Raw genomic sequence first — 26697 nt, 5'->3', positions numbered from 1 at the left:
GAGTGGGTGGTGGCCTCCTGGGAGAAGGGAGACACTGAGGGGGTGGTTCCCAAACCGGGCAGCACTTTTTATAGGCTCACCCAGGGACAGTTTTACAAATACACATCCCGAAGCCCCCTCCTAGATGCACTGAATTAGGATCGTTGGACCCATATATGGTCCAGAAATGAGGATTTTTTAAAAAGCTCTCCAGGTAATTCCTCTCCGGCAGCACAGCATCCCAGGACCCTTGCGTGGTGGCTTTAGGTCTGGGAAGCCCTATCGTGTATTTTCTCCCCGACGTCTCTGCCCTTCTGGCTGAGTCTCAAGCTGGCTTGTGAAATACTCATTTCAGTGTTTCTGCAGACAAGAGAAGACAGAACAGTGGGTTGTGGACAATGTCACCTCTTTGAGGAGAAGTTTCCCTGGTACCCCGGTTTTGGGGTCATGATGTCTGTGCACATGCCACATGCCACCCAGGACTGTCCCCATGTTTGTAGCCCAAGTGACACATGCCACTTTGAGCTGTCATTTCTCCACCACCAAACCGGGCTCTCCTGTGTGGGCTTCACCTAGCACGGCCCCTCGCACCAGCAGGCGTCAGAGAAATGATGAATGAAGACAGGAGAGACGGAGAGTAGCCTGTAAGGGCCAGGAGCTGAAGCCCAGGGAGAGGTGGGAAGAGAATCTGGCCGACGTCCCAGCAGCAGGATGCACTGGGGGCCCGGGATGGCCTGGTTGAGGAGGGCTTGGTGAGCCTCCCGCCAGGGAAGGGTCGGGAACCGGAGGCGGTGACAAACAAGTGGGGAAGACCGGAACACCAATTTCACAGATCAGAGAACTTAAGCAACCACCCAGCGGAGTGCCCCGCACCTACGGAGCTGGTTTCACCTCTCCAGGGATTTCTCTCTCTCTGCCCTACGAGCTGGGGACCAGAGCTCAGGTCCTGAAGGGGGGACCTCCTACAGTCCCCCCAAGAGGGGACCATCCTTGTCCCACCTGCAGACCTTCGAGAGGCAGGAGTTTGCTTCGGGGACCCGGGGACCCGCGCTGAGCAGCTGGGGCCCGGGGCGGGGGGCCGGTCCGCACGGCGCCGGCGGTTCCCTGTTCGCCGCGCAGGGCCGGGCCCGCCGCCGCCGCGAGCCGCGCCCCGCCTCCCGCCCCTCCCCCGGCACCGTCCGACCTGTTTGTCGGGAGCCGCCTCGGTCTCCCCTCGCCGCAGCCAGGTGTGCTCTGCCCACGGGCCCCGGAGCTCGGGCGCTCAGACGGCCGGCGCTCGGCTTCCCGCCGCTCCGCGACACGTCCCCTGCCTTCGGACCGACTCCCCGCCGGGAGCCCGGGCGCTCGGGACCCCGCGCTGCGGTGGGGCAGGGGGGAGGCGCGGAGCGGAGCCGTGGCGCGCGGCGCGGGCAGGGCATGGACGGCGGGCCCCGGGCCGCGTGAGAGGCAGCGGGCGGCATGAATGGGAACGGGGTGAGCGGGGCGCACGGGCCCGGCCTCAACGGCGCGGGCGACTTCTACTATGAGGCCGTGGAGGGGGCTCAGAGCCCGGGGGGCCTCCTGCTGTCGCCGGCCGCCTTCATCAACCCGGCGCAGTACGCCAGCGTGCTGGAAGGCCGCTTCAAGCAGCTTCAAGGTGAGCGGCCGCGCCCAGGGGCCCCGGGACGGAGGGGCCCGAGCAAAGCCGGCGAGACCGTTTGCGCGGGGACGGACTACGAGGGACCCAACCCATGGGCGCCTGCAGAGTCGGGAAAGGCTTGGGCCCCCCTGGAAGAAGGGACGTGAGCGTGGTGGCAGCGCCCGGGTCAGCACCGAGCCGGTCCGCTGTCCCCGCTAAGGGTTTGGAGGAGAAGCACCTGCTGGGATGGCTGTTAGGAGAGACAGCGGTCACCCCCCGGAGGGCCGAGCCACCCAGGGCTTGTCCCTGTGGCTTTTGTTTTTTGAGTGGGTGTCTGGAGCTGTGTGTGTGTGTGTGTGTGTGTCAGGGAGTGTGTCAAAGGGAGTTGGTGCAGACGGGCAGGCCTGTGTTCATTCTGGCACGGATATTTCAGTGTATTTCCAGGACCACTGAGTCCGGGGGGGTGCCTGCGGATGTTGTGGACACCTTGTAAAGTGATGCTTTATCTCTGGGCCTTGGCTTTGCCCAGTTTTCTCCTAGCTGCTACGGATTTGGTCTTCCTCTCTTTTTCTACCTGTAGGCCAGAATGGCCTCACCCCAGTGTGCCTGGCATCAGGGCCATCTTCACGCCTCCAGCCATGGCCGGTGCTCTGGGCAGTGCTGGGCTCAGGCAGGGCCTGGAGACCCTGAAAGGCGGCCCACAGAGCAGGGGCCTGCCGGTGTAGTTGTTAGGACCCGGAGGAGGCTGGCTTAGGTACTGGGCTTGGAGGTAAGAGAGACAGGAATAGACGTGGGTGTGTCGTTATGTTTTATGGGTGAGGTGCACAGGAATGTGAAATTCAGGGATGGGTCTTTTCGGTTTCTGAGATGCTGGGGCTGAGAAGGGAAACAAAAGTGACTCTTCAGGCCTCAACCCCTTGGATTGGGTCCTCGCACTGGGCTCCTGTGGGGGAAACAGGCAGAAATCCGAGTGGCCAGACCCTCTTCCCTCACTTTGTCGTTTATAACGTCTAAAATGTTAAATTTTCCTATGGAACCTAGAAAGCATGCTTCATCAGCAGCCTGTCCTGTGGGCCAGGCAGCAAGGCATTTCCTCACCTTCTTTGAGATCGGCACCCAGCTCTGCCTGTTTTATCCTCCCTGTGTGTCCTGGGCTCAGCGATTTCCTTATTCCCAACATTCAAGATTGTTTTCAGTCTTAGAGTTGGGATGTTGCTGTCCCAGGACTGGATCCCACTGAATGAACTGAATGAGCCTACCCCAGAAGTAGAGGAGCCCCATCTTTTCTTTAAATTATCCCAGAAGAACAAGCTGACTCAGGAGGCTAGAGCCTCTGTAATGTCTTGTCCTTCTAATGACCACTTGGAAGAGCTGCTGGTGTCATTTAAGTCTACGCCCTGTCCGCCAGCAAAGAGAATGGCCACGCCTCCTGCTGCTTCCGAGAGCTCTGGGTCTCCTTCGGGTTAGATCATGCCCGGATAACTGTAACTCATCAAGGAGCAGGCATCATGTGTGCGGGGCAGCTGACGTACATTGTCTCATTTCGTCAACAGTCACGGGTTGAAGTGGAAAGTCAAGCAGTATGCCCATTTAACAGATGAGGACAGCAAGACTGATGATGATAACAGTGTCTCTCCACTGTTATAGGACAGCCCTGATCCCAGATCCCAGCCCTTCCTCGCATGTCTCACTGCTTCTAATTTCTTTCCTCCTTTCTTCTCAAAGCCTGTTTGCTCATTTCTCTTTTTTACCCTATGAGCTCATCCCAATTTCTTTATTCCCTGCTTTTTAAGTCAGGGATTTTGTCTCAGGCGTTTTCCTGCCTAGACCTCACTTCTGGGTCCTCAAGCACCCCCCAGCCCCCCAACCCCGACAGCTGGTGTTTAGAAGCAGGTGCACTGTACTTGAAGGACAGAAATGACCCCTTGTTGCCACCACAGATGAGCGAGAAGCTGTGCAGAAGAAAACCTTCACCAAGTGGGTGAACTCGCACCTGGCCCGGGTGACATGCCGGGTAGGAGACCTGTACAGTGACCTCCGGGATGGACGTAACCTCCTGAGGCTCCTCGAGGTGCTCTCGGGAGAGACACTGGTGAGCTGTGGTCACAGAGGGAGGAGGGAGCCCAAGAAACAGTGGTCAGGGGGACAAGCTGGGTGTCGCCCTTTGAAGAGTGACGGCGCAGAGCGGGAAGCAGTTGGCTGCCCTCTGCTCAGAAGATGGTTTTGTTTTGAGAGGCTTTGCCACCTGGATTAAATAAGAGCATTGCTTCACGGAGACAGGAACAGTGGCCCCATTGAAAACTTTTCTTTTCCCACCCACTCTGGGTGCAATTAATTCCCTTGGGAATCTTAATCTGCCCAAGCCACTTCTGGAAACTGCACTTTGGCTCCTGAACTTGGGCCCAGGCTTGGGGGCTGTACCCGCGTTTCCAACGGGGGTCCCGGGGAAGGTGCGTAGAGCAGGGCCCTGAGAAGGCTAAGAGGGAAAGAGGAGGAGCCCCACAGTCCCATGTTGTTGTGTCCCCTGTCCCTTCACAGCCAAAGCCCACCAAAGGCCGCATGCGGATCCACTGCCTGGAGAACGTGGACAAGGCCCTCCAGTTCCTGAAGGAGCAGAAAGTGCACTTGGAAAACATGGGCTCCCACGACATTGTGGATGGAAACCACCGTCTGACCCTTGGGCTGGTCTGGACCATCATCCTTCGGTTCCAGGTAGCCCGGCACAGCGTCTCGCAGAGTGGACGTCACACATCGGTGCCGTACCGCCATCGGGCACTGCCAGTCCACAGCGGGACTGACGAAAACACGCAGGGTCTAGAACTTCATAGAGTGTTTGAGGTTGCTGCGCTATCCAAGCCCCAGACCCAGACAGCCTCCCCCTCCCACGGGGTAGAGACCAGTGTGGGTGTTGTCAGACTTCTGTGGCAGGTCCCCCGTGGCCTGGTCTGTTCACTGGCCACATGTGGTAGGACCACATGTTGGTCCACAAGGGACGGGAGATTGTACAAACTGGACCAACCTTCACCCCTGAGAGTTTGAGAACTCTACCTGGGGCCTGGTCATTGGTCCACTTTTCCGCTTCCAACTCTGCTTGCCTCTCTAGAACAGTCACCCTGTTGCTTCTTATGCTCTGAGCATAGGCAGGCCAGTGTCCCCGTACCATCGCAGTTCTCCCGGTGGTCCCCTCACTCCCCGGCGCTCCTCCCAGCCTGGAGCAGAGCTCCATCGGTGCCCCCTTGGAAACCCAGCTCCCAGGCAGCGCTCTCACTCGCCCCCTCACCACTCCCCACTCCAAGGAGCCAGCATCCTTCACTTTGAGGCCCTTCCACTCTTCTGACTTCTGACCCCATCCTGCTGCCTCAAATCCTTTTGAACTGATGTTTTGTGGTCATTATCCCAGGAGGAAAAGTCCTCCGGCTCCATCCCGGCACCCTTCTTCCAGGAGTCTACAAAGAGCAGTTTCCTGCTGTGTATCTCCGAGTGTCTCCGATAACTCCAGGAGCCCCTGTTGGGGGACTGAGGCGCTCCCTTCTTTCCTTCTTAGATCCAAGACATCAGTGTGGAAACAGAAGACAACAAGGAGAAGAAGTCGGCCAAGGACGCCCTGCTGCTGTGGTGCCAGATGAAGACGGCGGGGTGAGGCTGCCCAGGGACCGTGGCCTTGGAGGGTTGGCTGCACCGAGGCTGTGCGGTAAAGGAGGGATGGGCTCCCGGAGCCACGAGCTGGGGATCCATCCTTGAGTCACAGACCGGGGCTAGGCCCTACTCACTGTTCTTCCCGGTCTCCATTTATAGGTATCCCAATGTCAACGTGCACAACTTCACGACCAGCTGGAGGGACGGGCTGGCCTTCAACGCCATTGTGCACAAGCACCGGTGAGGGGCTGGGGTCGGCGAGCCTGCCGGGCGGCCGGACGGGCTCATGGCCCTCGGGTGCGCACACGCCCACACGGACCATGAGATGGGCTACCCGGCAGTGACGAGGGGTGAACGTTCAGACGAGAGCTGGGATGTGGGGGCACCACGCTGCACAGAGGGCAGTGGTGGGAGCCAGGGCGGGTGGGAGCAGTGGGTGTGGGCTTGGGGTGCCTGGTTCGGGACAAAATGGAGTTGGTGGCAGGGATAAAGACAGGGGTGGCTTCACTTTTCCTCTTTAGGGGCTCACGTGCTCTTGATACCTTCTCTATCCCCTCCCCTTGTAGGCCGGATCTGCTGGATTTTGAGTCTCTGAAGAAATGCAATGCACATTATAACCTGCAAAATGCTTTCAATCTGGCTGAGAAGGAGCTGGGGCTCACGAAGTTGCTGGATCCCGAAGGTGGGTCAAAGTGACGGAAAGAAAGTGCTGTGGGATAGAGGCAGAGGCAGATGAGTGGGGGCCAGGGGCTGAGGGCAGGGGGCTGGGGTCAGGTGACTGCTAATGGGTATGGAGTTTCCTCTGGGGGTGATAAGAATGTTCTGGAATAGATCATGGTGAGGACTGCACCACTTTGTGAAGGTACTAAAAGCCGCTGAATTGTCCCCTATAAAAGGGGGAATTGTATGATGTGAAAATTACATCCCTCCTCCAAAAAAAGATATAGGGAGACGGGCAGTCCTATGGCAGAAAGAGCCCTCGAATGTGGTTCTATGCCAGCCCCGCCACAGAGCAGCTCTGTGACTTAGAGCCAATCGCTTAACCTCTCTGTGGCTCATTTTCCTCATCTCTAAAATGAGAAGATTGGTCTCTGAGGTCTCTAAGGTTCCGTCTTCCTCTAAAATTCTAGGGTTCTAACTTAAGCTGCGTGACACTGAGATCTCACCCAGCTCTGGCCTTAACGGTCAGCGGGCCCTGCTGACTGGCCCCGCTGGTTGTGATCTGGATGTTGCTGAGACAGGCAGTGGTCCCTGGCTCTTATTTCGGACCTGGCCCTGCACTCGACAGGCTTTACTCAACTCAGTCCTCACTACACGCTCTGGAAATCAGGGCCGTTACTGTCCTCAGTTTATGGAAGAGAAGATGGGGACCTATCCACCGGGTTAAGTGGCTTTCCTGAGGTCATACAGCGGGTGGGGCAGAGATCCAAACTCCAGACCTGCTTCCTCAGCCAGTTCTCAGGGAGAGCAGGCTCGGTGCTGCCAGAAAAGGGAGGCAGAGGAGGGCCAAGAGGCTTCCCTGCTGGAAACGCTCCTCCCTAAGCTCACTGCGCAGACTTGCGTCTCTGTATTTTTCTCCCTGTTTTCTGTCCCACCATAGCCCCATCTCAGTCCAGAGCGACACTCATCAGCCATCTAGCGACGGAAGTCGCGCACACAGGTTCCTGGGAAAGCATTTGAGAGGCACAGTTATGATAAAGAACATTTAAGTAAAACAAAGTCTCCTATAACTTTATGACATGACTTCGATGGGCCCTTCTTGCCTGTGGACTTTCAGAGGGGACCACAAGAGCTTCCAGCCCTATAGTGTTCCCTGTAGGTAGGGTGGAATCAGCCGACTGTGGGCGTAGAACCCAGGCCTTTCAAGTCCCAGTCTTGGTCTTTGTGGTAGAAGCTGGTTTGCCCAAAGGACACTCACCTCCTTAGACTCACAGCTGAGCTTTGGGACTGAGGTCAGAAATAGCCATGACTGAGCCCCAAGATGGCCCTGAGAACAGCTGGGGCTCGCTGGGCCCCTCCCTCTGCACATTCCGGCTTCAGGAAGCTTGGTTTTTATCTTCCGTGTTGCTGCCCCCAAATCCACTGATTTCTTAGACAGTTTTCCAGCCCCTAAGTACAAGATCCATCCCCAAACTGGAATGCTGTTTCTTTTCTTGCCTTTCCTGCCCTCAACAGCTAATTTTGGTCTCCCTTAGAAACACTGGGTAAAAGTCTCCTTGGGCTTCTGCATTTTGTCCTCTGCTTGTTTCTAGAGCAGGTGGGGCATGGGGAGAAACTTCACTTCCTCATGTCCTTTTAGTCCAAATGATTTATTTGTCTTTTTGCCCTGAGAGGAGCAGGAAGGATGTCAGTTTCGGAGGGCTGAGGTGGGGGCCCTGGGATTGGGGTAAGCGCTCCAAGTTGCAGGTGTACTTCTGGAAGGCAGGTTTCTAATCTCTAAACATCAGGGCCTGACCTGAGTGTTCCTTCTTCTCAGATGTGAATGTGGACCAACCAGACGAGAAATCGATCATCACTTATGTGGCTACTTACTATCACTACTTCTCCAAGATGAAGGCTCTGGCCGTGGAAGGCAAAAGGATTGGCAAGGTACCCCTCTGCCGTGAGGCGGGTAGGACAGAGCTCAGGCCTAGGGGTCTTCCTTCCTGAAAGCAGAGACAGTGGGGAGCTGCTGTGCTGGGCCAGGGACCCCGTCGGCAAGACCCCCTTGTTGCTGTCTCGCAGGTGCTGGACCATGCCATGGAGGCCGAGCGCCTCGTGGAGAAGTATGAGTCCTTGGCCTCGGAGCTGCTGCAGTGGATCGAGCAAACAATTGTGACCCTCAATGACAGGCAGCTGGCCAACTCCCTGAGTGGGGTCCAGAACCAGCTGCAGTCCTTCAATTCTTACCGCACCGTGGAGAAGCCACCCAAGTAGGTGTCCCTGGGCCGCCCCCGGCTGCAACGTGCCAGCCCTGAGCCTAAATTAGGATGGCCTTTTGGGAGGGAGATTTGGCAGGACATAAATGCAGGGAAGGCTCATTTCCCCCAGTTCAAAGTGCCAGAAGCAATTCCAAGATAAATTTTTTAAATGATGATCCATTAAAAAAAATATATATCACGTTGGGGAAATGCTTACTATGGTAGGTAGAGTCAACGCAATCCACTCCGATATTACTGGCTGGAGTGTCCCAGAACCCAATGCCAGCTTAGGGCCAGGCGGACTGGATCTGACGGGCAGATCATCACCAGCAACACAGGAGTGTGGCTGCTTCTGCGCATGCTGCAAAGGCTCTGTTGGTCTGCTTTAGAAATGGACTTTCTAAATGGGATCGCCAGGAGGCAGCTCTGTACGGCACATGCTACAGCCTCCGCTTGCCCAGTATTGAGCTCTTCCGCAGTTAATACGTTTAGCCCCCAAACTAATACTAATCCAGAAAACGTCTGTTCCTACACATTCCAAGAATGGTTTGAGGTGAGGCTTGAATGGTTGAGGTTTGGGCCCCGTGACCCAGAAAGCCCTCTGCTTTCTGGAAGTTAGAACTTCCGGGATGTTCACTCACCTGACCTTTGTAAAAGAAAAATAAGTCCGGGGAGAGCCACTAGAGATCGTGTTGAAGGAATGCACTTACTGGCATGAAAAGATGTTCATGAAACGGAAACGAAGAAGCAGTTTACAGACCCGCGTATTTGTAGGCGGCAGGGAGCACGTGGCTAAGGGGTCAGGTTCGAAGTACCTGAGTTAAAATCCTGCCTCTGCCGTCAAGCAGTCATGAGGACTGGGCAGCTTCTCCGGCCTCTCCGTGCCTCCGTTTTCCCAACTGGAAAATGAAAGTGATGAGAGAATACGGGTGACGGTGAGAGCCAGACACAAGCAGGGCCTGCCTCATGGTGGATGAGTCCTCAGTGATCGTCAGCCATGGTTCTGGAATAATCCCGTCTGTGTAACCAAAAAAAAAAAAAAAAAAAAAAAAAAAAAAAAAGATAAAGGAAGAAGAAGAAGTACACACATGCCGAAGTGTAACTGGTCATTTCTGTCCGGTTTTCATTTGTTTTCAAATTATGTTCTTTTTGCTTGCCCATATTTTCTGGCTTTTGCACTGAGCTCACGAGAAGACAAGCACCACAGGTCCTTTCGGTTTGAAATGTAGAGTCCTTGTGCCTGTGTGGCCTTTGACTCTGACCCCAGCCCGGCCTCCTGCCTCAGGTTCACCGAGAAGGGGAACTTGGAAGTTCTGCTCTTCACCATCCAGAGCAAGCTGCGGGCCAACAATCAGAAGGTCTACACGCCCCGCGAGGGCCGGCTCATCTCTGACATCAACAAGGTGCCCGGCCCCCCTCCTTGCCCCACAGATGTCCCATCCTTGGCACCAGCACCCCCACTGCCCTGATCGGAAGGCTTGTCCTGGCCTCCTGCATAAGATTAATATAAGTGATAAGGTTCACCTCTAGTCCCACCACCAGAGACAAATCCAGTGGTCTTCACTGTTCCCTGTCCCTTTCCGGTTTTCATGCGTAAGCAGAAGTGCTTTCATGTGGTTGCGTGGCCCTCATGCTGTCCGTTTCTCCTGCTTCCATGCACAAGTGTCTCACTGACCACACCCGCTAGACGGAGCTCCTCTGGGACTCATCATGTGCCCCCCAGTCCCGATGACCCCTCCTCACCAACCCTGTCCCCCTACCTCGCAGGCTTGGGAGCGGCTGGAGAAAGCGGAGCACGAGCGCGAGCTGGCCCTGCGCACCGAGCTGATCCGCCAGGAGAAGCTGGAGCAGCTGGCCGCCCGCTTCGACCGCAAAGCGGCCATGCGGGAGACCTGGCTTAGTGAGAACCAGCGCCTCGTGTCCCAGGTAGAGCGAGGGGGGCGGGGGCTCTTGGTCTGTGCAGGCGGGGCAGGAGGTACAGAGAGAGGGAGGGGGAGAGGGAGGTGGGTTAGGAGGCCTGCTATGTGGGGAAGCTAAAGAAACAAGGAGGCCATCACCAGAAGACAACCCAGAGTCCCCGGAACCGGGGGCACCAGGGGCCAGAGGCTTGAACTGGGGAAAGGGAGCCAGGCTGGGACAGGATAGAGAGGAGACGGGCCACCTTGTGGAGTTGGCGTCTCGTGGCGGGAGTGCCCTGGAGGGTAGACGCGGCCGGTGGGCCGAGCTGGGGGCCTGCGTTCCCCCACTTCCCCTTGCCTGCCGTCTGCCCCAGGACAACTTCGGGCTGGAGCTGGCGGCCGTCGAGGCGGCCGTGCGCAAGCATGAGGCCATCGAGACGGACATCGTGGCCTACAGCGGCCGGGTGCAGGCCGTGGACGCCGTGGCCGCGGAGCTGGCGGCCGAGCGCTACCACGACATCAGGCGCATCGCGGCGCGGCAGCACAACGTGGCGCGGCTCTGGGACTTCCTGCGGCAGATGGTGGCGGCCCGGCGGGAGCGGCTCCTGCTCACCCTGGAGCTGCAGAAGGTGTTTCAGGACCTGCTCTACCTCATGGACTGGATGGAGGAGATGAAGGTAACCGACGGCCCAGGGGGCGCGGGGGAGCCTCTCGGGGGAGCAGGTCCCCACACCGGGCCTCGTACGCAGAGCAAATGGGCCCTGCCATCGTGGGGCTCACCTTCTAGTGGAAGGAGGCTGCCGAGGGAACCCCTGGGCCTGTCATGAAACAGAATAGCAGGCAGACCCTCTGGGGACACAGGGCCGCAGGGTGAGGTCCAGGAAGGCCTCTGAGGAACCGCAGACCCACAAGGAGCCGGCGTGGGGAGGTGTGAGCAGGGAGTGTCATAGGCAGAAGAACAGCCCTGGGCCTGCACAGGCGTGCGGCGTTCGCGTCGGAAGGAGGGCCAGGGGCACTGGAAGAACAGGAGGGGCCGTGGATGAGGTAAGGGTGGGAACAGCCAGCCCCGCACCCCCACTTCCCTGGGCCTGCCAGGCCTGCTCAGGCTTTGGGTCTTGTTCAGAGTAGCATGGATCACTGAGCGTGATCAGAAGTTTCTGGAAAGGAGAGACATGATTCTGCCTTCATGTTTTTAAAGGTCACTGTGACCACAATGTGCAGGAGGGCCGTGGACAGCCCACGGGGCAGTTAGGTGCGGTGCGGGGATCTAGGCCAGGGACGGAGAGGACGCTGGGTCTGGAGAGACCCTGGACTTGCTGGGGTGCAGGGGGCTGAGCAGTGACCCGCAGGAGGGTGGTGAGAATTCTGGGGCTGAGAAGATGAGTCAGAACAGAGATTTTGGGAGCAAGATTTAGTAAGAAAGTCGGTCGTTCCATAGGAGGGCAGTTGAGTACAAGGTGACGGGGGTGCCGGCCCAGAGCCGGGGTGCCACTGCCTGTGTGAGTGGGAGCCCACGGACAGGGGCGGCTGTGCTCCTCGGGGTGTGACCCCCGCAGCCACCCAAGGAGGTTGGGTGGGAGGCCCTCGGGTGGGCACCGGCATGCCGCCTGTCCCCGCAGGGCCGGCTGCAGTCTCAGGACCTGGGCAAACACCTGGCCGGAGTGGAGGACCTGCTGCAGCTACATGAGCTGGTGGAAGCCGACATCGCCGTGCAGGCCGAGAGGGTGCGCGCCGTCAGCGCCTCGGCCCTGCGCTTCTGCGACCCAAGCAAAGGTGAACCTGGGGAAGGAGGAAAAGCTGGGACAGGAAGCGTGGGGGCAGATGGGAGGGGCTGGGGCTGGGGAGGGGGCCTCAGGGATGGGGGCGGGGCGGTGGAGATTCCTAACCAGGGACTGGTCGGGGCAGCGGGCGGGCTGGGCTACAGCTCTCAACCCTCCACCCCAACCTTTTCAGAGTACAAACCCTGCGACCCCCAGCTGGTGTCGGAGCGGGTGGCCTCCCTGGAGCAGAGCTACGAGGCGCTGTGCGAGTTGGCCGCCACCCGGAGGGCGCGGCTGGAGGAGTCCCGGCGCCTCTGGCGTTTCCTCTGGGAGGCGGGTGAGGCCGAGGCCTGGGTGCGGGAGCAGCAGCACCTCCTGGCCTCGGCAGACACCGGCCGGGACCTGACCGGCGCCCTCCGCCTGCTCAACAAACACACGGCCCTGCGGGGCGAGATGAGCGGCCGCCTGGGGCCCTTGAAGCTGACGCTGGAACAGGGCCGGCAGCTGGTCGCCGAGGGCCACCCCGGCGCCAGCCAGGCCGCCGCCCGCACCGCCGAGCTGCAGGCCCAGTGGGAGCGGCTGGAGGCCCTGGCCGAGGAGCGCGCCCAGCGGCTCGCCCAGGCCGCCAGCCTCTACCAGTTCCAGGCCGACGCGAACGACATGGAGGCCTGGCTGGTGGACGCGCTGCGCCTGGTGTCCAGCCCCGAGCTGGGGCACGACGAGTTCTCCACGCAGGCCCTGGCCCGACAGCACCGGGCCCTGGAGGAGGAGATCCGCAGCCACCGGCCAGCCCTGGATGCCCTGAGGGACCAGGCCGCCGCCCTGCCCCCTGCGCTGAGCCGCACACCGGAGGTGCAGGGCAGGGTGCCCAGCCTGGAGCGGCACTACGAGGAGCTGCAGGCCCAGGCAGGCGAGCGTGCGCGGGCCCTGGAGGCGGGCCTGGCGCTCTACACCATGCTCAGTGAGGCCGGGGCCTGCGGCCTGTGGGTGGAGGAGAAGGAGCAGTGGCTCAATGGGCTGGCCCTGCCCGAGCGCCTGGAGGACCTGGAGGTGGTGCAGCAGAGGTAGGCCCCCCCCGCAGACCTCCCCCAGCCCCACCACTGCAGGCCTGGCGAGTGGGGCCGCCCACGTGTGGGCCGCCGGCCCTACCATAAACCGCCTGCTCTTGCTACGACCCTTTGAGTCTTTTTTTTTTTTTCTTTTTAAGATTTTATTTATTTATTTGAGACCGGGAGCAAGAGAGTGCAAGTAGGGAGAGGGAGAAGCAGGCTCCCCGCTAAGCAGGGAGCCCCATGCAGGGCTTGATCCCAGCACTCTGGGATCATGACCTGAGCCGAAGGCAGAGGCTCAACCACTGAACCACCCAGGCACCTCCGACCCTTTGTGTCTTAACAGTGGTCTGGGTTTTGTTTTCTTGAAAAATGTCAGACATACTCAAAGGGAGAAAACCTACCACAAACTCCTACATCACCATCACCAGATTCAGCGATAGTCAGCGTCTTGCTATATTTGATTATTTTTCATTTTAAAAATTAGCAGACCTCCAGGGGTGCCTGGGTGGCTCAGTTGGTTAGGTGGCTGCCTTTAGCTCAGGTCATGATCCTGGAGTCCTGGGATGGAGTCCCACATCGGACTCCCAGCTCCATGGGGAGTCTGCTTCTCCCTCTGACCTTCTCCTCGCTCATGCTCTCTCTCGCTGTCTCTCTCTCTCTCAAATAAATAAATAAATAAAAATAAAATATTTTTTAAAAGATTAGCAGATCTCCAGAATATCATTTCTCTTCTGTGTTCCCCACGATGCGTCCTCTAAGAATTAGGAAGAATGTATAATATATAATAAATTATTTTTTAATTGTGGAGACTTAAAATAGTGGAGGCTTTTATGTTATAGACCTTTAGATAGGTACCTTCCGAAAGGTCGACGAGTACTTTTGAGAAGTGAGCTGCATCCCTGTATTTACAAGATAATACATCTTAAAATCCGTGAGAAAGGAAATTTTTTTTAAAGGTTTTGTTTTATTGTTTATTTAACAGACAGAGATCACAAGTAGGCAGAGAGGCAGGCAGAGAGAGAGGAGGAAGCAGGCTCCCTGCTAAGCAGAGAGCCCAGTGTGGGGCTTGATCCCAGGACCCTGGGATCATGAACTGAGCCGAAGGCAGAGGCTTTAACCTACTGAGCCCCAGAAATTTTTCTCTTAGAACCACCCTACTGTTAGTTATCACATAGAACAGAATTAGCAATTCCTTGATATCATCTATTACTCATCCTATAGTCAAATTTCCTGATGGTTTTAAAAATGTATTTAGGATTTTTTTTTTTTTAAAGTTTCCAAGATATGCTATGACAGGGATCAGCATACTATAATTCTAGTGGCAAATCCAGCCTGTTGCCTTTTTTTTTTTTTTTTTTTTAAATAAAGCTTTATTGGAACAGAGCCAGGCTCATTCATTTCCATATCATCCCTGGCTGCTTTTGCACTACAACAGCAGAGCTAAATACTCGTGACAGGGACCTTCTGGCCCACACAGCCTGGAATATTTGCTCTCTGGCCCTTTATAGAAACCGTTTGCAGGCTGTGAGAGTATCACAGAAGTTGGGCTTCACACCCTTATCACTCAAACAAATATTTTTGGTTATCAATTCATTCTTTAACACCTGGTAGTAGGATGCGACCCAACCAGGCGGCTAAGGGGTCAGTCCCAGGAGGAATAGGGAGGATCTAATAAAGAACGAGGCACTGGGCCAGGCCTTACGTTGGTTCGTGCGCCTGTTTCCGATATTTAACTACCATCATCTACTTGAGTCGCTCTAGAGATGACTGCTCTTCTACTTGTCTGGGGGGACTTGGGGCTCCCCACCTGACCCACAGATACTGCAAACCTCATAGGTTCAGATGTGCAGATGTCCTATAAATCAGCCACACGTTGACAGAGAGGCATTTTCCTGGGCATCTAGGGGAGGTGGGCTGGTGCACCACCACGTCCACGACCCATGGCCACCTCTTGTACCGTCTTTCTCCTGCTCAGGTTCGAGACCCTGGAGCCCGAGATGAACGCCCTCGCAGCCCGGATTACTGCCGTGAACGACATCGCGGAGCAGCTGCTGAAGGCCAAGCCACCGGGCAAGGACAGCATTGTCACTACCCAGAAGCAGCTCAACCACAGGTGGGCTTGGGGAGGGGAGCCCAGAAAGGGGGCAGCAGATGGGGATGGCAGCCGCAGGGGAGTCCTGGAGGGCGTGGTACGGAGACTGAAAACGAGGCAGGAAGGCCCTCTGGTGTACCTTGCAGGGCAGAGGCGGGAAATGAGGGGAGGAGTGCAGGGGGTGAAGGTAGTCCAAGCGGGCTTGAGGCTGGACAGGGAGCAATCAGGGGTTCGGGGGAGGAGGAGCCAGGAGCGGCCTCTTTAACACAGCAGAGCAGGTGGTAGAATATCCCAAAGCAGAGGGAGGCAGGGAAGAAGCTTCCAGATAGACCCGGGCAGCGCAGGGCAGCTGAGTGACTCCAATCACCAGACCCTCCCTCGACCCTCAGGTGGCAGCAGTTCCGGACCCTGGCCGACGGCAAGAAGGCAGCTCTGACGTCAGCCCTGAGCATCCAGAACTACCACCTGGAGTGCACGGAGACCCAGGCCTGGATGAGAGAAAAGACCAAGGTCATCGAGTCCACCCAGGGCCTGGGCAATGACCTGGCCGGGGTGCTGGCCCTGCAGCGGAAGCTGGCCGGCACCGAGCGGGACCTGGAGGCCATCGCCGCACGGGTGGGCGAACTGGCCCGAGAGGCCGATGCCCTGGCCGCCGGCCACCCCACCCAAGCCCCTGCCATCCACGCCCGGCTTGGAGAGGTCCAAGCCGGCTGGGAAGACCTGAGGGCCACCATGCGGCGCCGAGAAGAGTCACTGGGCGAGGCGCGGCGGCTGCAGGACTTCCTACGCAGCTTGGATGACTTCCAGGCGTGGCTCGGTCGCACACAGACCTCCGTGGCCTCGGAAGAAGGGCCAGCCACCCTGCCGGAGGCAGAGGCCCTCCTGGCCCAACACGCCGGCCTGCGGGGAGAGGTGGAGCGGGCCCGCGGCGAGTACAGCCGGCTCCGGGCCCTGGGAGAGGAGGTGACCAGGGACCAGGCTGACCCACAGTGCCTCTTCCTGCGGCAGCGCCTGGAAGCCCTGGGCACCGGCTGGGAGGAGCTGGGCCGCATGTGGGAGAGCCGGCAAGGCCGCCTGGCCCAGGCCCATGGCTTCCAAGGCTTTCTGCGGGACGCGCGCCAGGCCGAGGGTGTGCTCAGCAGCCAGGTGAGAGCCCAGGGACACAGAGACTCCCCACCCCCCTCCAAAGAAGGGACTAGGGACCGGGAAGTGTGGACGAGAGAGGTGGATGGGGAGGAAATGGCAGCAGGCGGAAAAACTGAGAAACCAGGACGGACAGGGAGACCGTGCAGGGAAATATGGATGTAGGAAAAAAAAAAATAGATGTAGGTGCCCAACTGGCTTAGTCAGTAGGACGTGTGACTCTTGATCTCAGGATCATGGGTTCAAAGCCCACTCTGGGTGTAGAGCTTACTTTAAAAAAAAAAAAAAAAGATGTAAATATAATTTGCCAAAACTGACTTGAGAAGAAATAGAAAACCTGACTTGTGCAGCTGCTGAATCAAATCAGTGGCTAAAAATAATTTGAAACAGGATTTGGGCTGCTAAGTTCCTCTGGCCCAGCTCCGCTGTTACTTTGCAAGCCCGTGGGGTAACGGGGCGCCCCCCCCCACATGGTCTTCGAGCCAGACCACCCACCCTCCCCTCCCCCGCTGGCCGCCACGTCCGATGTGTCCTCGTGGTAGGGCCCTTCCGAAAGGTCGACGAGTACTTTTGAGAAGTGAGCTGCATCCCTGTCCTCCCGCACAGGACTACGTTTTGTCCCACACGGAGATGCCGGGGACGCTCCAAGCTGCGGATGCCGCCATTAAAAAACTGGAGGATTTCATGAGCACCATGGATGCCAACGGAGAACGGATCCGCGGGCTGCTGGAGTCTGGGCGCCAGCTCGTGTCTGGGGGCAATATCCACGCCGAGAAGATCCAGGAGAAAGCCGACTCCATCGAGAGGAGGTATGGTGATGGGGAAGCAAGCGAGAGCAGCCCGGCCTGTTCCGCTGATGGAGGCGCTGCAGAACGCAGCATGGACAGACGGATGGTGGTGGGGGCTGACAAAAAGCAGAGGAGGAAGAAGTTAGTGGCCAGAGAGGGATGAGGCCATGAGCTGGGAAGGTCTGCCTACCCCCCACCAGGGGAGGCGACGTCCGCTGGCCTAGCTGGACGCCGGATATCAGTAATCCCGGGTTAGTGCTCCTGGAAGGCATCGAGCCCGTAGCAGGAGGACTGCAGGCTTCTAGGTTAATTAGAGGGTCATAACCCTTTGACAGCAAGTTCGAGGGCTTCACAAGGGCCTGTCATTACAGACACAAGAAAAATCAAGAAGCAGTGCAGCAGCTTCTGGGCCGTCTTCGGGACAACCGAGAGCAGCAGCATTTCCTACAAGACTGTCAGGAGGTAAGGCTCCCTATTCCCCCATGTCCCCTCCCGCATTTCCCAGCCATCCGTTTGCTGACGTGCCCTGGCTTGCTGAGCCCAGAGTAAGACCACTGCAGTGGCTCCTGAGTAAGCGCGTGGACCCCCTCTTGGCCTGGCGTCTCCCCGCAGCCAGCTCTTCTCCCAGCTCGCCTCACCCCCTTGTGCCTCCGCGCATCTGAAATGTACTCTGCCCTTCTCTACCCCCGCTCGGTGCTTGGTGCAGCTGAAGCTCTGGATTGACGAGAAGATGCTGACAGCCCAGGACGTGTCCTACGACGAGGCCCGCAACCTGCACACCAAGTGGCAGAAACACCAGGCGTTCATGGCCGAGCTGGCCGCCAACAAAGACTGGTTGGACAAAGTGGATAAGGTGAGTGGGGTGACAGCAGCAGCAAGAAGAGAGCCCCGGGGCCGCCTCAGGACGGGATCCTGGCTTCGGGCTGGGGTGCTTTCAGGGTCAGTGGCCATGGGGTCTCTGGTGCCAGTCCTCCAAGATGGAAACTTAAGTTCTGGGGAACGAAAGTCTTAGGTCTCTGAGACAGTGACTCCAGAACTTTGGAAAAGTGCAAATCAGTAGGGAGCCAAACTGCAGCTTTGCATCAACGTGGTAACTATCCCTGGGTCGGGACCACGATGACGGTGACCCTCTTCAGCAGAGGTCAGCAAACTTCTGCCAAGGGCCAGGTGGTAAATATTTTTGGCTTTGCGGGCCACACGGTTTCTGCTGTGACTACTCAACTCTCCGTAAAAGCAGCCATTGAGAATACATAAGGATTGAGCGTAGCTGTGTTCCAATAAAACTTTATTTATAAAAACAGGTGGGGGCCGCATTTGGCCCGCAGAGCCCAGTTCACCAACCCCTGCTTATGAGTCTTATTGTTCCTGGTGCTTAGTCTCCAAACCCACCACTTCCTCTAGAGCCGAGCATAGGTAAAACTTTATTTCAGCTCAGCAAGTATGCCTGGGCAGGCGACCTTGTGTGTGCTCAGCACCCTGCAAGGTATGTGAAAAGACACTCTCCTTCCCTCAAGGGCAGGGCTGGGGAGAGGAGGAGACCAGTGTATGTCTGGTGTTTCCGTTTGTTCAGCAAATATTTACTTGGCGCTACTATATGCGAAGCATTGTACAGGGCCCCGAGAGCCGGAGTGAAGGAGATTCTGCTGCCGGTTGCACCATTGAGAAATGACGCTACCGCCAGGATTTGAGACAGATCCACAAACACCAAAGTTACATCCAAAGCAGAATATGACAGATGCAGTTAAGAGAGGGCCTGATAAAGCCTGGTTCCTCTGCGTGTGCCCGTAAAGCTCTGTGCCCATAAAACTCTGCTTACAAGCAGAGAGGAGGTAGAGGAATCCTAGGGGTCCGGAGCCTCCAGGGCAGTCCCTGAAGTTTGAGTAGAATTTGGACAAGCAGAGATATTTGAGGAATGATGTTTTTAGGCAGAGAAAACAGCACAAACAGGAAACCTGAGGTGTGGAAGTGGGGTGCCTGTACGGGAACAAGGGGCTAAATCAGTCTGGCAGGAGCACAGAATGGGGAAAGGGGCCCCACGGAAGAAAAGGTGGGAAAAGCCTGCTCAGCCAGGTCACTAAGGGCCTTGACCATACAGAAGGACTGTGCGTCGATGTGTGGACTGTGCCGAAGGCTCACGGAGTTGCCCGAGCAGTGCTAAACACTAGCTTTTCATCCTGGCAGCCAGGCATAAGACAGCCTCAAGGCAGCACCTTGGTTTGTGTTCTAGAAGCGGACCCCGAAACGAGACTTCCAGTGCGGGCCACTTATATGGGAGATGAGCACAGAAAACACCAGTAAGGGAGTGGGGAGCTGGGATAGAAGAGGAAAGGCGTTCAATAACGGGTCCTCTGCCACGTCAGTCACCCCAGGGGGCAGCTGGCACTCGGTCCTAAGGAGGCACCTTGGGAGACAGTGTAGAACACGCATCGGTGTTATCCCAACCAAGGCATAAGGATGCTGAGTGTTTGCCCGCCAGCTCCTGGGCTGCTTCTCGGACACTTCCGGTCTGCCTTGCACACAGGTCAAGAGACTAATCCTTCCCCCACCTCCCCAGCAACCAAGGTCCTCCAGCAGAAAGGCTGGGAGAGGGGAGAGCGGGTACATAACTCAGGTGAGGGGTGACTCGCTGAGAAACGGGAGAGGACGGCGGGTACACAAGACCACATGTGCACAGCCCCAGAAGCCATAAGCACGAGGGAGCCCAACAAAGGAAAGGTCTCTGTGGCTTCTTCGTTGATACGAGGTTTGAGCTGGCCCTTGAACAAGTAGGGTGTAATCAGCAGTGGGAGGCGTGGTTTAGGAGCGGTTTGAAACCTTTGAGACGAGTGTGTTGCAGAGAATACCCAAGAACTTGCACTTATGGCCTACGCCTCAGGTTCCTACTGCCCTTTAGCTCCCTGGGCCGCTACTGACCCACAAGGTTCAGTGGCATCTAATTCTGACACTGACCCCGTCTGTGTCCCTCCCAACCCCCCAGGAAGGGCGGGAGCTGACCCTCGAGAAGCCAGAGCTGAAAGCTTTGGTGTCCGAGAAGCTGGACGACCTGCACAAGCGCTGGGACAGGCTGGAGAGCACCACCCAGGCCAAGGCCCGCAGCCTCTTCGATGCCAACCGAGCCGAGCTGTTTGCCCAGAGCTGCTCCGCCCTGGAGAGCTGGCTGGAGAGTCTGCAGGCCCAGCTGCACTCTGACGACTACGGCAAGGACCTCACCAGCGTCAACATTCTGCTCAAAAAGCAACAGGTGCTCTGCAGGCCCGTGGTCGCGATGGGGACGGTGAACTGCGGCAGAAAGGAGGAGGGGTCTGTGGCTCCTGAGACTTGGCAGGTCATTCTAAGGCCTCACAGACAGCATCTTTCCTGGTATTCCTCAAAGCGAGGTCCATGGGCCACTATATCAGAATCTCGAGGAATGCATATCAGTCGGGTCAAAGTCAGGAGACAGATCCCACACTCTAACTTGAACAAGGAAACTTTAAGAAAAAGAAGTATCAATTAGTAAAAGGTGCCTAACTACCAAAAAGGGTAAAGAGAATTCAAAAGTAGGGATCAGAAAACTATAAGGAGACAGACAGTAACAGTTTGGCTCCTTTAGGTCATACGGTGTCCGTCACAAGAACTCTATTCTTGTAGTGTAAAAGCTGCCATAGGCAAAATGGAAAATTATATGTGTAATGGGTAGGGCTCTGTGCCAATAAAACTTTATTTGCAAAAACAGGCAGGGGGCAGGACTTGCTGGTCCCTGCAATAAAGAGTACAGGAGTAGCAGCTACTACCTCCAGGGCTGGGGAGGGGTACCCAAGGAGGAACAAGGTGCCCCCCACCCGCCACCACCCCAAGGTGGCGTTTCAGACCGTGGAGAGGGCCGAGGCCCACTGGGTGTTGTAGAACTTTGCCAGGGTATCATGGGACCAAGCAGGTCTAAAGCTGGCAGGCCAAGACGGGCCACCAGGAAGCTGCTGATGGGATGCCACCAAACTTGCTGGAGGGCGGGAGCCCCTGGATTTCCTGCACAGGATGGGCTAGTTTTGCCCCAGGAGCAAGAAGAAAGGCAACAGTGGAACCCGAGCAAGCAGTTGCTCCTCCTGCGTCTTGTAGTGTCCCTCTAGCGCCCCCTACTCACAAGGCCTAGCATTGCACCAACACTGGCAAGTGTTGACAGTTCCCTTGCGAGGTCTCAAAACAGGGTAAGATGTTCCTGGCACGGAGGTGAATTTGGGTCCGAGAAGCAATAAACGGGAGGTGGCCCAGTTATCACACAGCCCTGGACTCGTGTGTTATGGGTTGAGCTCCACCGAGTGAGGCCATGCGGGGATGCTCTCTCTGGGGTGAACCCTGGGGATGAGAAATCTCCGTTGACTGCATAAGCTGTGCGCGCCCTGACCACGGCTCCTTCCTCCCCGGGTCGCAGATGCTGGAACGGGAGATGGCGGTGCGAGAGAAGGAGGTGGAGGCCATCCAGGCCCAGGCAACAGCGCTGGCCCAGGAGGACCAGGGTGCAGGGGAGGTGGAGAGGACCTCGAGGGCCGTGGAGGAGAAGTTCCGGGCCCTGTGCCAGCCCATGAAGGAGCGCTGCCAGCGCCTGCAGGCCTCTCGCGAGCAGCACCAGTTCCACCGGGACGTGGAGGATGAGATCGTGAGTCGCTAGGGCTGCGATGCGGTCGCGTCGTCGTCCTGGCGAGTTGCGCCCTGCCAGTCGCTTTCTAGTCTCCTTCCTGGATGCTGGGGCAATGCCAGCAGCGCTGTTCTCTGTAACGTCTGGCGCTGAACAGAGACCCTTGAGGGACTCTTGGGGATGCCCTTCCTGCCCGACTCCGAGATGGCTGTTCCCAGCACACACTTACCGGGAGACCTAGAGAAACCTTCCTGCAGGTCTCCCCACCGTCCGATCCCTCCTCCTGCTTTGCCCTCAGGACCTCCACTGACCCCCTCTTTCTCCTGCAGTTGTGGGTGACAGAGCGGCTGCCCATGGCTAGCTCCATGGAGCACGGCAAGGACCTGCCCAGTGTCCAGCTCCTCATGAAGAAAAACCAGGTGAGGCCAAGTCTAAGGGCAAAAGAAAAGGTCCCAGGAGCCTCCCAGACCCGGAAGTTTGTGTTTTCTTTAAAAACCTTGGGGTTTCTCTGGCTCGCCTCAAGGCTGTGTGGGATCGCACACCGCAGGGGTGGGCCTTCCCTCACCGCGGGAGGGGGGTTCCCTCCAGCGCAGACCAGGTGGATTGAAAGGGAGCAAGTGAGAGTGAGGAGGGAGAACAAGACGTGGGAGTGCGGGGCTGGCTGCGGAGCAGGGCTGAGGGGGAACGGGAGGAGGAGGAGGGGACCCTGTCAGAGTGACCTCTTCTGCCACTGGGGACAGACCCTGCAGAAGGAGATACAGGGCCACGAGCCGCGGATCGCGGACCTCACGGAGCGGCAGCGTGCCCTGGGCACCGCGGCGGCAGGCCCCGAGCTGGCCGAGCTGCAGGAGATGTGGAGACGCCTGGGCCGCGAGCTGGAGCTCCGAGGAAAGCGACTGGAGGACGCCCTGCGGGCCCAGCAGTTCTACCGCGACGCCGCCGAGGCGGAGGCCTGGATGGGTGAGCAGGAGCTGCACATGATGGGCCAGGAGAAGGCCAAGGTGAGAGGCCGGGCAGAGCCAGGCTGCGGGGCTGCCGCTCTCTCCCCGCAGAGGCCGCTCCCTGACGCCCGCTGTCGTCCCCAGGACGAGCTCAGCGCCCAGGCGGCGGTGAAGAAGCATCAGGGGCTGGAGCAAGCCCTGGCCGACTACGCTCAGACCGTCCGCCAGCTGGCCGCCAGCAGCCAGGACATGATCGACCACAACCACCCCGAGAGGTAAGCCCAGCCCGCAACCAAGGGAGAACCACCCTGGGGACGGGATGGGGGTAGGGGGAAGACACTGGGACGGGGCCGGTTCTGGGGCAGTGCGGGGACTGGGGAGCGTCCAGGACTGCACGTGTGCAGACCTGTGTAGAGAGCTGGAGGAGCAGAGACCTGGCAGGCAGTTCGGGGGGCGCCGAGGGGACAGGACTCTACGGAACAGAAGGGGGATCAGAGCCTGGCATCCTAAGCCCCGCAGTGCCTGTCCTGCCCCCGCAGCACACGGATATCGATCCGCCAAGCCCAGGTGGACAAGCTGTACGCCAGCCTCAAGGAGCTGGCCGGAGAGCGGCGGGAGCGGCTGCAGGAGCATCTGCGGCTTTGCCAGCTCCGCCGGGAGCTGGACGACCTGGAGCAGTGGGTCCAGGAGCGCGAGGTGGTGGCGGCCTCCCATGAGCTGGGCCAGGACTACGAGCACGTGACTGTGAGTGCGGGGTGGACACCGGCCGCAGAGCCGCCCCGGGGAGGGCCGGGGACAGAGGGCAGGAGACTGGGCTGAGGGGAGCCATCCTTGGGTATCCGAAGAATCGTGCAGAATGGAGTCATGGGGCTGCATGTAGACGGGCCAAAAAGGAAATTTCCAATCCTTCTTTCCCAACAGAACTCACCAGCATAGGGGCCTTGAGGTTCCTCTGCAGAGTTTGGGGGCTTGAACCCTCATGAGTGCAGATATATGGACCATAATTAGGGTATCCTTGTCTGAAGGCCAAAGGTCCCCGGCACCCCCCAACCCCCGTGCTTTTGCTAGGGCCTGGGGGCATCAGTCGCATCGGGGGTAAATGGAAACCAGTTGCCCCTGGAAGAAACCTGTTTTGCCCCATGGGGCCCAGGGACAGAAGTGGGCTCTGGGTTTGGGGGGGAGAAGACTCACGGGTCAGGCAGGGACTGTGTCCGCCAGCGTGACGGCGCTGTCCATGTCTCCTCCAGATGCTCCGGGACAAATTCCGAGAGTTTTCCCGGGACACGAGCACCATCGGTCAGGAGCGCGTGGACGGTGCCAACGCTCTGGCCAATGGGCTCATCGCCGGGGGTCACGCCGCCCGGGCCACCGTGGCCGAGTGGAAGGACAGTCTCAATGAGGCCTGGGCTGACCTGCTCGAGCTGCTGGACACACGGGGTCAGGTGCTGGCCGCAGCCCACGAGCTGCAGCGCTTCCTGCATGGGGCCCGCCAGGCCCTGGTGCGGGTCCAGCACAAGCAGCAGCAGCTTCCTGATGGCACGGGCCGTGACCTCAACGCGGCTGAGGCCCTGCAGCGCCGACACTGTGCCTTCGAGCACGACATCCAGGCCCTCAGCACCCAGGTCTGCGCCCCGTGCGGCGAGATGGGGGCTGGCTTGGGGAAGACTTGGTGGGGAAAAGGTGGGGGCGGGGGGGGGTGGCAGAAACGCAGGGAGGGTGGCATTCTCTGGAGCGACACTTAGGGATGAGGTTAGACCAGTTCCAGGAAAACATCTCTGGCCAGGGCATGTCAAGCCACGCCGTCCACAGCCTTCTTGAGGACCCGTGACATTTTCAGATGGTCCTAATGACAGGGTTCTTCATACTGCACTGAAATCCGCCTGTGGGTCCCGCCCTGCTTAGTGCTCTAGACCTCCGCCTAATAAGCATGGGTTCTCCCTCCAAGTGTTTAAACCCAATCAGCCACTATCCGTGTCCCTTCTTGGCTGGAAATCTCATTCTAGCAATCTTTGAGGTCCCGCATGTCCCGGAGAGGCCTCTGAAAGCTCAGGAGGCCAGTGGTCCCATAAAGCCCTGCTCCCCCGTACCTGCAGGCCCCCTCCTGAGACCCAGCAGGGTGGGGTGTGACAAGGTTTATGCTGGGCACCAGCCTTCGTTCTTCCCAGACCCCATCCCTCTGCGCTGCCTCCTGCTTCTCTGGCTGATAAAATGGACAGGAGGGCGAGAACGGAGACCCGAGACCAGGACTGGGAGGCCCCAGCTCCTCGGAATCCTCCCCGCCGGCTCTCCCTCACTCTGAGTGGGGCCCCGCAGGTCCAGCAGGTGCAGGACGATGGCCTCCGGCTCCAGAAGGCCTACGCTGGAGACAAAGCCGAGGAGATCGGCCGTCACATGCAGGCTGTGGCCGAGGCCTGGACCCAGCTGCAGGGAAGCTCTGCTGCCCGCCGCCAGCTGCTGCTGGACACCACGGACAAGTTCCGCTTCCTCAAGGCTGTCCGGGAGCTGATGCTGTGGATGGACGGCGTGAACCTGCAGATGGACGCCCAGGAGCGGCCCCGGTGAGGCCCCCCCCAGTGCTCTGCGGCCTCCACGGGGTGTGGACGGGCGGCCGGGAGAGGATTGTGGGCCCAGCAGTAACGTGGTCTCTGGGCCCCCAGGGATGTGTCCTCCGCAGACCTGGTCATCAAGAACCATCAGGGCATCAAGGCAGAGATAGAGGCCAGGGCCGACCGCTTCTCCTCATGCATCGACATGGGCCAGGGGCTGCTTGCCAGGAGCCACTACGCAGCCGAGGAGGTGGGTGATGTGTGCGCGCCGCCGGGTCATCCTCTCTGGGGGAGGCCCGAGTGCCGATGTCTGAGTCTCCCTCCTTCCTCTCATTCTTCCTTCGTAGAAACCTCTCTCACGTCAGTGCTGTTCAGGGATTTCCCCATTCCAACTGTAGCCCCCCCAACCCCCCGAACCGTCTGCCTCCTGACATCAGAATTCACTGGTTCCCTGTGTGAGTCCTCCAGGGATCCTGGCAAGGTCGCGCTGGGGGCTAACTCACGTCTCTGGCCGCCCCCCTCCCCCCAGATTTCAGAGAAGCTGTCCCAGCTGCAGGCACGGCGCCAGGAGACCGCAGACAAGTGGCAGGAGAAGATGGACTGGCTCCAGCTTGGTGAGCTGCCGTGGGGGCCAGGGCTCAGGAGAAGGGTAGGTAGATAAGACCAAGCAGACCAGAGTAGGTAAGACCAAGAGGCCTGGGCATGGAACTCAAGGTGCCCACTCTTGGCACTACCCGGCTTACACCATGCTCCTGTTCTGGAGTACTGGCTTCCTCCGGGTCTCTGTTCTCGAAGGGCTGCGGCTGCAGTGCCCTGCTGCTGCTCTGACCTGCCCTCTCCCTGTGACCCACCCCCCAACCCCTGCAGTTTTGGAGGTGCTCGTGTTTGGGAGAGACGCGGGTATGGCGGAGGCCTGGCTGTGCAGCCAAGAGCCGCTGGTGCGCAGCGCTGAGCTGGGCTGCTCCGTCGACGAGGTTGAAAGCCTCATCAAGCGGCATGAGGCCTTCCAGAAGTCAGCAGTGGCCTGGGAGGAGCGTTTCAGCGCGCTGGAGAAGCTCACAGCGGTGAGGACTGTGGGACCCCAGGGCTGCCCGCCCCCTCCACTGCCCCAGGCCCCTGCTGTCCCCTCTGCGCCAGCCTCTCCCAAATGGGAGCCAACCGTGCCGCTTGTCAGCACAGCTGGAGCCATCAGTCCACCCCGACCCCACCCCGGCCAGGGCGACGCGAGAGACACCATCTGCCCCGCTGTTTCCAATCCGCACCTTCTTCTGGAATTCTGTTGCCAATCCTTTCTGTTTCATCAGGCTTGAGCTGAGGCATGTCAGCTTTCCCCCAGGCCCTGGTCCTCTTAAGGGAGACCTTCTGTGCTCTGATCCCAGAATGTTTTGACAGCTGGAAGAGCAGGAGAAGGAGCGGAAAAGAAAGAGGGACGAGGAGGAACGGAGGAAACAGCCCCCTGCTCCAGAGCCCACAGCCGGGCGGCCTGCCGGGGACCTGGTGGACAGCCAGACAGCTCCCGGCGCCGCCTGGGACGGGTGAGCGCTGGGACACTCCGGGGAGAGAGGAGGCGGAGTCCGAGCCGCCCCCGGCTTCACGGTCTGTGTCACCTCCTGCTGTTCCAGAACCCACCCCCGGCTCCCGGCGTCCACCCAGCAGGCCAGCGTCAACGGAGTCTGCGCAGACGCAGAGACCCCACAGGTGAGCCCCGCTGCCCTGTGCACCCCCATCGGGA

At 58.6% G+C, this 26697-nt stretch overlaps 1 protein-coding gene across 2 annotated transcripts in view; it reads left to right on the top strand.

Moving 5' to 3' along the window:
- Positions 1 to 26697, top strand: part of SPTBN2 (spectrin beta, non-erythrocytic 2) — a 30341-nt gene that overhangs the window by 990 nt on the left and 2654 nt on the right. Inside the window, exons 1-31 of one of the 2 annotated variants that reach the window (XM_013059915.2) lie at positions 1148 to 1615; positions 3538 to 3689; positions 4136 to 4309; positions 5142 to 5233; positions 5393 to 5473; positions 5800 to 5915; positions 7710 to 7822; positions 7958 to 8145; positions 9419 to 9536; positions 9901 to 10059; positions 10406 to 10708; positions 11651 to 11804; positions 11985 to 12855; positions 14819 to 14956; positions 15325 to 16081; positions 16685 to 16887; positions 17238 to 17328; positions 17573 to 17719; positions 19844 to 20107; positions 21275 to 21499; positions 21808 to 21897; positions 22219 to 22479; positions 22564 to 22694; positions 22959 to 23163; positions 23667 to 24041; positions 24733 to 24977; positions 25077 to 25215; positions 25495 to 25579; positions 25833 to 26029; positions 26358 to 26500; positions 26588 to 26663. In XM_013059915.2, coding sequence (XP_012915369.1) covers positions 1438 to 1615; positions 3538 to 3689; positions 4136 to 4309; positions 5142 to 5233; positions 5393 to 5473; positions 5800 to 5915; positions 7710 to 7822; positions 7958 to 8145; positions 9419 to 9536; positions 9901 to 10059; positions 10406 to 10708; positions 11651 to 11804; positions 11985 to 12855; positions 14819 to 14956; positions 15325 to 16081; positions 16685 to 16887; positions 17238 to 17328; positions 17573 to 17719; positions 19844 to 20107; positions 21275 to 21499; positions 21808 to 21897; positions 22219 to 22479; positions 22564 to 22694; positions 22959 to 23163; positions 23667 to 24041; positions 24733 to 24977; positions 25077 to 25215; positions 25495 to 25579; positions 25833 to 26029; positions 26358 to 26500; positions 26588 to 26663 — 6471 coding nt within the window. In that variant the 5' untranslated portion in view covers positions 1148 to 1437. Of the gene's footprint in view, positions 1 to 1147; positions 1616 to 3537; positions 3690 to 4135; positions 4310 to 5141; positions 5234 to 5392; positions 5474 to 5799; positions 5916 to 7709; positions 7823 to 7957; positions 8146 to 9418; positions 9537 to 9900; positions 10060 to 10405; positions 10709 to 11650; positions 11805 to 11984; positions 12856 to 14818; positions 14957 to 15324; positions 16082 to 16684; positions 16888 to 17237; positions 17329 to 17572; positions 17720 to 19843; positions 20108 to 21274; positions 21500 to 21807; positions 21898 to 22218; positions 22480 to 22563; positions 22695 to 22958; positions 23164 to 23666; positions 24042 to 24732; positions 24978 to 25076; positions 25216 to 25494; positions 25580 to 25832; positions 26030 to 26357; positions 26501 to 26587; positions 26664 to 26697 lie in introns of those variants that run through there. The other variant, XM_004759484.3, reaches the window with a different exon arrangement.

The sequence above is a fragment of the Mustela putorius genome, unplaced genomic scaffold, assembly GCF_011764305.1.
Source record: "Mustela putorius furo isolate JIRA1106 unplaced genomic scaffold, ASM1176430v1.1 tig00000127_pilon_pilon_pilon, whole genome shotgun sequence".
NCBI classification, from domain to species: domain Eukaryota; kingdom Metazoa; phylum Chordata; class Mammalia; order Carnivora; family Mustelidae; genus Mustela; species Mustela putorius.
This window is presented reverse-complemented; position numbering and strand designations above follow the sequence as displayed.